Below are 9,760 nucleotides of genomic sequence, written 5' to 3'. Positions count from 1 at the left end.
TCCTATGTGACCCTTCACTAGGCCTAGGTGACCAGGTAGCATCAGTGTCTAAACATCCCAGCTCACTAGGAAACTCTGCATCTTCCTGTGCGCAAGAATCTGGCCACAGTGATCCCTGCCTCTGCCACCGCCAGGCTGGGTTACTGTAGTTCACTGAATCCACAGCTGAGTGTGAAGGCTCCAGCTGGCACCTAATGCAGCTGCCGGCCTTCTCCAGGGCTTAAGCCACAGTGACACATCAGGCCCATTTTCCAGTCCTCCACTGGCTCCAAGTCAGTCCTAATCTACAGAGCAAGTCAAGGATCAAGCCCCAGCTACATTAATGGCCAAAGTTCAATGTCTGACCCGCTGTGCTCGTCTGAGCCAATGCAGATCACAAATCCCAGCAGGACATGCATAATAGCTGGAGATGAAGCATTCTTGGTCGAGGATCTGGCAATGGAACAAACTTGCAGAGGAGATCAGGGAACCTAGCATCTGGAATTGCTTTAGGAATTGCTGTAAAACCCTTCTGATCAAAGCGCCTTTCTGTCACAGCAAGAGTGAAATTCACAACTATGATATATCTTGTACCAACCCCCACCCCCAACCCTACCCCTAGTAAAGTTTTTACCCTGAAAAGGAGAAGAGCCAGAGACTCTATGAAATTGACCATGGACCTTATTTCTACTGAAATTCTGTCAAGGTCTTCAGATAGTACAGTGCTCAGAAGCAGTATAAAATAGATGAGCAGGGCGTGAATGAACTCTCTACTGATGAACTGGGAAAAAGACTTCAGCGGCAGCCCATTTTTGCACACACACCTACCCTGCTTAGGTGCTCTGCAAACAGAGTTGCTTTTGCCAAAATGATTAATTTCATCTGGTTTTGGATCACAATTCACTTTAGCATTGAATGCAGGGGTAATGAAATGTTGGTATCCACATTCTATGAGTAAAGGGCAGCAGAACTGTACTTAGTCACTTGTTAAGCAGACATAGGAATGCCAAATCCCACTGAAAATCAAAGCAGAGGGAGGGATAGATGTTCCTGCCTGATGGTATAAACTCTCCTTAAAAAGTCCAAATGCTATTTTACCCTCCTCTCTCCAGTGTTTAAAGCCAGAGCTGACTTGACTCAATGGAGAGTCCTTGTTTCTGTTGAGTGATTGTTAGAACTGAAACAACTGATGAGCAGGTCTAGGATCCAAACCTTGATCTGGTGTAAGGACAATGTGGCAATGAAAAATAATGGTGATTTCATTAGGCAGGTTCCCCACTGCCTGCTGAACTCACTGGGTAGGTGGTGGAACCTCAGAATGCAGCATTGCAGACGTGGCAGTGTGTGGTCATTAGCAGCAGTGATAAGTAACAGCAGTGGAGCTGTGCGGTGGCAGAGATAGCAGCAGACATAGTGACTGGAGAGCAACAGAAGAGAAACCAGCAGGAGCAGCAGCAGCCGGGAGCAGCAGCAGCTGTGGCAAAGGCATCAGCAAGTGCTGGCGGAGTTGCAGAGGCAGAAGCAGATGCATTGCTCAATGTCCCCTCCCCCACCTTTCAGGTGCGGGAGGTGAACCCATGTGAGGGCACCTCTGAAGGCTGGGTCTTTGCTAATTAAGCACAACTGACTGGGAGTGGGGTGCAGTGAAGGGAGAGGTGCGTTAACAAGACATTCATTTATCAAATTTTCACACAGCAAGTTAGGAAACTGAGGCAAAGGACACTGCCCAAGGCGCTGTAGGGTGGGTGCTTGCTTACGGTTTGGAATCGCGGCTGTGGTGTTTCCCAAAAATGTTGCTGGGTTCCCTTTCCCTTGTAATGAAAGTTTTCTTTTCTTCCACATGGACTCAGTGCAGGTGAGTGGGACGTTTTGCCTCTTAGAGGGGCCCAGAGGCAGTGCTAAGTTTTCCCAGATTACTGGGTGGAGGCTGAAGTTGTTTCTGTTTTGGATTGTTCAGAGGAACCCCGATAGTAAACCCAGCCTTTGCTGCTGCCGACTCCACCCGGCAGAAGGGTGACAGATCCAGGGGTGATAAATCCAGAAGGGTGATGGATCAAGGAGGGTGACGGATCCAGGGATAGTTTCAATAACATGGACAAGGCTTCATTTGAGAAATAGAAACACTTACCGAGTTCTCTTTGAAGAGCATCTAGGGAATAGAGAATGAGAAACAAATACACACTAATTAAATGCTTCTCCTATGGGATGGAATTAACTCAAGCCTCCCTTTACGCAGCCTGCCCCTCACAAACCAGGGAAACTACTGAGGTCTGGGGAGAAGAGTCCCTTTCCAACCCACGGGCAGGGCACAGAGCACCTGCAAAGTCCCATAAGGTGACAACACAGCAATTAAATACCTGCGGCTGGCCCATGTCCTTTTATTTTAAATAGATAAACAGTGAGGCCAATGGAAACAAACAAAACCACCAGGATCACACTCAGAGCCACCATCCATGGATTCACCCTCGGGAAAAAGGAATCTGAAAAATAACGCCCCCCCGACTTGCATTAGTTTGCAAGCAGGGACAAAACTCAGTATTTTTCTATAGCACAAAATAGGCCCCAGCAGAACATGTGTAAGATCAGAGTGAAAACATGACCCCCTCTATGCTACACAAAAGACTAGAAACTGATTTTAAAAATTACTCCAACCAGCACTGATTAACCTGTGAATGAACAGGCCTGGTTTGATTCATGGTATTCAGAGCTTCATTGAGTTCAGGGGCAAATTCTCTGCTCACACAACTGTATTAACTTCAGTGGACATCTTTTGGGCAAGGAAATCTCTTGACCATTCTGAAAAGGTCTTTAATAAAACGTTGGGAAAGTTTTCAGCATATTTTCCAAAGTGTATGAATGTGGTCGTGTGCTGAAATCTAGTCACACTGTGTTACTCTAAAATAATTCACAAGTTGCTAGTCACAGTTGTTGCAGTAGGAAAGAATAAAAACTCCAGCCCAGACTAAGATAATACAGACAAGAGCTGCTGACCTGCTACCTTCAGTTCCAATAGGGCTTCTTCATAAAAAGAACCATCTTGAACAAAGCAGCTGTATTGTCCTTCATCTGAGCAGCTGATATTAAGAATCTGCAAGGAAACATTCCCATCCGTGATGCCAGCTTTCAAAAGCTCGGTCCTTTCATGATAGTCTGGCATCTGTTCTCCATACTGATCCTTTCCTTCATGATACTGGTGAACAACTGAAGTGAACTCAGATCGGAACCATCTCACCTCCATGTTCTTAGCGCTCATCCTGGGGGACAGGTGACAGGGTAACACAATGTTCTCACCCACAATGGCAGTGACAGGGTGACCAGGACCCATCACTCTGAATTGGGCTGTGAAAGACACCAAAGCAAAAACAGAACAAACTCAGAGGGAAAAAATATATTAATGACTGATTCAATAGGTTCAAACTTTCCAAAAATTCAGCCTGGGGCAGACACCTGGCAATCAAATTTCCAGCCTGAACATTGAAAATTTGGCACAATAACAAGCAACTGAAAAGGAAGGGGGCGGGGGAGGGGAGAGTTACATTAAAAAGTGACAGGCCAGCTCAGGTATGGGTGTCACTGATAACTCCCCTTATATTAATTTGACATGCCACAGAGCCATTTCAGTGCCCCGTGACCGGACAGGGTGACTTGAGTATATACCCTGTATACCTGAGCTCTGTGATCTGTTCCAGCCTTCACTATATTTCTGATGTGATTCTCAGCACTGGTATTAATATGAGAAGGCTGAAAAGATGAAATCCTGACTCCACTGAAGTCAATGGAGATCTCTTAGGATTTCACCCTAGTGTTTTGGGATCCAGCCTCTTTGGAGACCACCACCTATCACGTCGTATAAGGACACAATTTTCATTGAGATGAGTGGAGGTTCCTGAGCTTTCCTCCTTTGCCCCCTCCACCTGTTTTTAGTGAGACAAGGTCACTGCCAGGACATTTTCAGTACAGAGTCTTCAACTCTGGGACTCACATGCCTTGGCCCCACAGACCCCAAATCACTTCAGCTTTTAGCCAGGTTGCCTTGGTGTTTGAGAAAGGACTGGGTCACAGAGGATGCAAGCATGTGAAGTAGGATGCTCTGCGTGACCAGAGGTGCGTAGGGCAGCCCACAGTGGAAATGCCAACATCAGGAAGGCTGCAAAAGGAGAGAAGATTCTCCCAAAACTGGTGGTTTACACTATAGTTAGATTCACCAACCAGTCACAAACTGTGCTCCTGATCCCCCACACTGGTTATCAAGAAAATAAATCACACAGCCCCCTTTACTGCATTCCACTCTCTGGCTCCCAATCAGCAAATAGGTTCAGTACTGTGAGAAGTTACTTTAAAAAAATGTATTCACTTTACAAAATGTTCTTTTAATTCCCCAAAGGACCAGACATTACCAGATCAATACCAGTTTGAATCTTACCCAAAATACCACGCTGCTAGCCCATCCTTTAGTATCTAAATCTAAAGGTTTTATTAGAAAAGAAAAGGAACTAAAAAGAAGAGAGTTGCTAAATGGTCAAAGCAGTCAGATACTTTCATATATATACACACACACACACATATACAGAGAGAGAGACTTCAGAATCGACATATCAGGTTCTTAGCAGCACTGGTGAGTTTGCTAGCTTGCAAAGTCCCTCTGGAACACATCCAAAGCTTGGATAGGTCTAGCAGTCCTTTGTTCAAAGCTTCAGTTTGTAGGGAAGTTACTCCAGACACGAGAAGCAGGATTGCAGACAAAATGGAGAAGATGCATTTATATCCTTTGCCCCAAACACAAACTCACAGCACATGTGCATGAAAAGGTACTTGGAGTCCCCTGTCCATCGGCATGACCCCATAGGCTCCGACTCCGTGGGTGATCCAGGGCTGGAGCACCCTCAGAAAAAATGTTAGTGGGTGTTCTGGGAGGGAGGGGGGTAAGAGGGGGAACGTACTCAGGGGAGGAGGTAGGGAAGTGTCGGGGCGGGGGCAGGGATGTGGGGAAGGAGTCAGAATGGGAGGGAGGAGCGGGGTTGGGGGGGGGACTTTGGGGAAGGGGTTGGAATGGGGAGGAGGAGTCAGGGCAGAGGCAGGGCGGGGGGTGGGAGTCAAGCACCCACCGGCACCAGTAGAAGTCGGCACCTATGCATGTCCCTACATGTCCTGAAAAAACAGGGAGTCCAGTGGCACCTTAAAGACTGAGACTTATTTTGGGCATAACTTTCCCCAAATAAATCTGTTAGTCTTTAAGGTACCAGCAGGCTCCTCATTGTTTTTGTGGATCCAAACTAACATAGCTACCCCCTGATACTTGTCTACATGTCCTGTTGACTCATAACCCCGGGCTTCTCTCAAAGGTTCATTCTACAGCAGGCTGGATAGTGCTGATGCCGGTCTGTCTGGGGGTATCACCCAAATGCACAGCACAAGTTTGAGACACAAATATACTGCACATATTTATATCTCACCATACAAAGATGATACAGACCTATAAACAAGCTTATCATATTTAGCAAATCAAGCCTTTTCCACTGATACCTTACATAGAATCATAGACCTGGAAGGGGCCTTGAGAGGTCATCAAGTCCAGCCCCCTGCACTCATGGCAGAACCAGCACCATCTAGACCACCCCTGACAGCTGTTTAACCTGCTCTTAAAAATCTCCAATGATGGAGATTCTACAACCTCCCTAGGCAATTTATTCCAGTGCTCAGCCACCCTCACAGTTAGAAAGTTTTTCCTAATGTCCAACCTAAACCTCTCTTGCTGCAATTTAAGCCCATTGCTTCTTGTCCGATCATCACAGGTTAAGGAGAACAATTTTTCTCCCTCTTCCTTATAACAACCTTTTAGGTATTTGAAAACTGTTATGTCCCCTCTCAGTCTTCTCTTTTCCAGACTAAACAAACCCAGTTCTTTCAACCTTCCCTCATAAGAAATGTTTTCCAGACCCCTAATCATCCTTGTTGCTCTTCTCTGGACTCGCTCCAATTTGTCCATATCTTTTCTGAAATGTGGTACCCAGAACTGGGCCCAAGACTCTAGTTGAGGCCTAATCAGCACAGGGTAGAGCGGCATAATTATTTCTCATGGCATATCTTGTATAAGATTTATTGTGATTTTGTAATATTGGTATCAATGCTATTATAAATGGTCACCCATATTCCATACAGCCTCACACTCAGATACTATGATGATATAAGTACCTAGATAGATAGAGAAACTGAATTGCCTCATATGCAGCACGTGGAGAATTACTCCTCCAGAAGGGTTGGGGAGGAAATGGAGACTTATTTACTGATATTGAGCCAATCTGAAATTTGTTGTAGGGGTGGGTTTGGGTTTTTTTGTTTGTTTTTGTTTTTCAGTTTTGTACAAAAGGAGTGGAATAGGCATGATTTATAATCACTACAATGAAACAAATCCTACAAGGAGCAGCAGGACCAGTGGGATTCCTACCTGATTCCAACTTGTGAATGTGATAAATAATGAAGAAAATGATGAAATCAGGCAGAGAGGCGCTCACTGTGGAGCTAGAACAGATGCAAAGAACCTTCATCTTCACTGTAACTTGATCTGGACAACAGGATAGGGAAGAGAAAAATACTTCACTAAAACATGTTTTGCATTCAAATCTGATTTGTTAGAAAAAGGAACTATTATCTGTAGTTAGTGAATTGAACTGATTGTTTCTGGTCACCGTGTCCTTCAAGATTTTAGAGCGCGTAGATCTCATCCTCTCACACCTTGTTTTTAATGACAATTTCAGAGCGGAAAACAAACTTTCCTGATTTTTCAACTCCCAACTGGTTTCTCAACTTTGAATGGACGAGTCATTGAATTCAGCAAGTTGGGTACACTGAAGTGAATAAAATATTTTCTCTGTACCTGCAGAAGAGGCTACTGTTGTTAAATGCTGGGTGACCCTTCAAGCTGGGTGAGCTTCCAGGTGCTTAGCCAGTGACTGCCACCGCTTCATTGATCTGATTTTCTTTAAAACTTTTGAAGCAAACATATACTGCTGAATGTTATACATATATACATTATATATCTATATCTATATGCCTTAGCCTCAGTTATCATAATTCTAATTTGAAAGATAAACTAGTATTTAATTCAAATTAAAAAAATCCAAGTGAAAGAAAAGCCTCTCATTTAATTTTTTAAAGATCAATTTTCATCCACCCTGAGTGTCTGACATTTCCTTCAGACCCTTATTGCCAAAGAACTACAGCACTTTGATGAATTAAATTAATAGGTGTGATACACTGCTTTGTGTAGATTGGATGAATTATTGCAGAAAACTGAAATTTGTTTGAGTCTTTCAAAAACAGAGCAGCAGCACTGCCAAAACCAGGATTCAAAAGTCAATGTAACCCCCCAGTGTGTTAGTTGTGTGTGGTACTGTATGGTCTCGTGCTGTCTGCAGTGGCACTTGAACAGTTTTTACAGTGGGGGTGCTGAAAGCCAGTCAAAGTGCCCAACATTTTTTTACCTTGTGCCCCCTTTACCCCTGTTCACACCCCACACGCCCTCCCCTCAGAGCTGGAGCTGGGAGCAGGGCTGTATCTGCAGAAGGGTGGGGCACAGACAGGGGTAAAGGGACTGAGGCTGGGGCCACAGCTAGTGGCGGGCAGGAGTGGATCCCCACGTGCGGGACCATGATCGGAGCCCTGGGACCAGGAATGGAGCCTCGCATAAAACCTGGGGAAACTGCACCCCGCAAACATCCCTACTTCCCGCACCTATGATTGTCTGGTCTTGTAGCTTTGATTAGCTGTAAAACTGCATAATTGCTTAATTATGGGAACATATACAAGCTGTACATTTTTGTGGGGTGGGTTTTTTTGTGCTTTAGAATATTTGTTGCTTTATGAAAATCAATACAACCCCCCCCATGTACACACACATTTTTTAAAAAATCACAAATTGGGTCAAAAAAGGTATTTGATTGACTTAAAAATCAATATTTTAAATATACATTTTGAGTTCCTATTTTTTGCCATTTGATTTTTGAGCCTTGAGGGTACACTCAATCTTAAACTTTTCCCTGCAACTATAAAGACTAGAGATTTATTTTTTACTTTAAATGAAATCAAATATTCTCACAAACTCAAAAACTAGAACATTAGGGCTTTAAGAAAATTACCAAATACTGTGAGACTTAAAATAAAAGTCACAAAAATCACAAATAACTCTGAGAGTTGACAATACTGAACCTGGTCCAAAATACTTAAACAAAAATGATTTTTCTTCAATAGAATATGGCTTTTAGACAGTTTTTAAAAAAACTGTTTTTCCTATTATTTCAATGTTTCTAATTTTTCAACAAAATGATGCTAAATGAAAAATATATTTCAAATTGATTCAAAATGAGAAACCCGAATCAAATGGAAACAAAACATTTTATTCACCCATCCCTTATCCTGTCTCAAAGGAGAAAAGGGAGGAAAAATGAAAACTGAAAAAAACCCTAAAATCTAATATTTTGTGCAATAATATGTGATTAAAAATTTAAAAATAAGCAAAATGTTTTAAACAAAACAAAAACATAATTTCACAACAATACTGCCATTTAAAATAGCTGCACTCCTATATGTTTCTTCATGATATAGCCCCTTGAATGGCTTTTCACATAGGAGGAGATAATCTGTTACACAATATATAAATGTCCCTTTTTAATATAGCCTGAAGTCCCTATTCAGTGACACTCTTGAACACAGGATCAACTTCAGGCACATGCTTAATTCCCAGTGAGTTCAGAAGGAGAAAAGGAGACAGTTTTCTGTTTCGATTGATTCTGAGCATAATTTTATTTTTAAAAAATAAAAGGATTCACCCCGCCCCCCAGTCAAGAGGCAGAAAACTGCAATGTCAGCACAGGGCGAAAACTAGACTGATGGCAGCTGGGTTTGGTGCAGTAAGTTTCCTCTATTCAAAATACAGTAAGTTACAACTCTCCCCCAAGAACAGTATTGGGCCCCCTGTTCTTGAATAAAATTCAGCAAAACAAAGAAATGACTAATTCCACAAGCTGTAAAAGTCTCGTGTTACATTGATATGAAAACAAACTGCAACGTATTTGACGGCATATCACTTTGAATGTAGCTGTTCTGTCAAGTTTCTACGATTATTTACTCCCTGTGTTTTGAACAGAAGGAGAAAAGGCAGTTCTTAACCCGCAATAAGTATCGGGTATCAGGCGTTACAAACAGCCCTTCTGAAGCAAAATTCACCCACCTGGTTGGGTTTTTTGTGAAGTTTAAAATCTCCCGGGTGTGGCCAGACTTCACCCCTTTGGCTGGGACAGTGACATGGTCATTGACTGGTCCCGATTCTCACGCACGTTGCTCAGCAAATTTTGGTGATCAAAGAGCTGCAATTTCGTGTCCTGGCTTTTCCGCAGAACGTTGTTAAAAGAAATTTGGTTTTATTCCGAATCGATGAACCTGCGTTCGGCTCGCAGCGTTCGCCCGGGGAAAGTGAAAGTAACACTGTCAATTACCTCGCCGGAAACCGTGGGGAGGGTCGAGTCTTCTCTTAAAGAAACAGCCCCGGTCCTGCTGTACCGCGAGTGTGTGGGAAACGGGAACTTCATGTTAATAAAAGGGGCGTTGTTGTTTGGGGGGAGGGGTGTTTTTGCCATTTTGTTTCAGGGCCGCCCGGGGGCAAGTAGGGCAATTTGCCCCAGGCCCCACAGGGGCCCCCATGAGAATATAATATTTTATACTATTGCAATTTTTTTTATGGAAGGGTTCCCTGAAATTGCTTTGCCCCAGGCCCCCTGAATCCTCT

At 43.5% G+C, this 9,760-nt stretch overlaps 1 protein-coding gene across 4 annotated transcripts; it reads right to left on the bottom strand.

The window, feature by feature from the left end:
• Window positions 1-645: 645 nt before the first annotated feature.
• LOC120392940 (butyrophilin subfamily 1 member A1-like) lies at window positions 646-9,489 on the bottom strand. 4 transcript variants are annotated; one of them, XM_039517594.1, is made up of 6 exons: window positions 9,206-9,488; window positions 6,854-6,964; window positions 6,425-6,541; window positions 2,971-3,318; window positions 2,337-2,459; window positions 655-2,128 (listed from the first exon to the last, which is right to left on the bottom strand). In XM_039517594.1, the coding sequence occupies exons 3-6, from the start codon at window positions 6,522-6,524 to the stop codon at window positions 1,893-1,895; spliced, it is 807 nt and encodes a 268-aa protein (XP_039373528.1). In that variant the 5' UTR covers window positions 6,525-6,541; window positions 6,854-6,964; window positions 9,206-9,488; the 3' UTR covers window positions 655-1,892. The 4 variants fall into 4 exon arrangements, with proteins under 4 accessions (XP_039373530.1, XP_039373528.1, XP_039373529.1 ...); XM_039517595.1 differs by lacking the exon at window positions 6,854-6,964 and having other exon boundaries at window positions 2,355-2,459; XM_039517593.1 differs by lacking the exon at window positions 6,854-6,964 and having other exon boundaries at window positions 656-2,128.
• Between the last annotated feature and the right edge of the window lie 271 nt (window positions 9,490-9,760).

This window comes from Mauremys reevesii, unplaced genomic scaffold, assembly GCF_016161935.1.
Source record: "Mauremys reevesii isolate NIE-2019 unplaced genomic scaffold, ASM1616193v1 Contig128, whole genome shotgun sequence".
Classification (NCBI taxonomy): Eukaryota; Metazoa; Chordata; order Testudines; family Geoemydidae; genus Mauremys; species Mauremys reevesii.
This window is presented reverse-complemented; position numbering and strand designations above follow the sequence as displayed.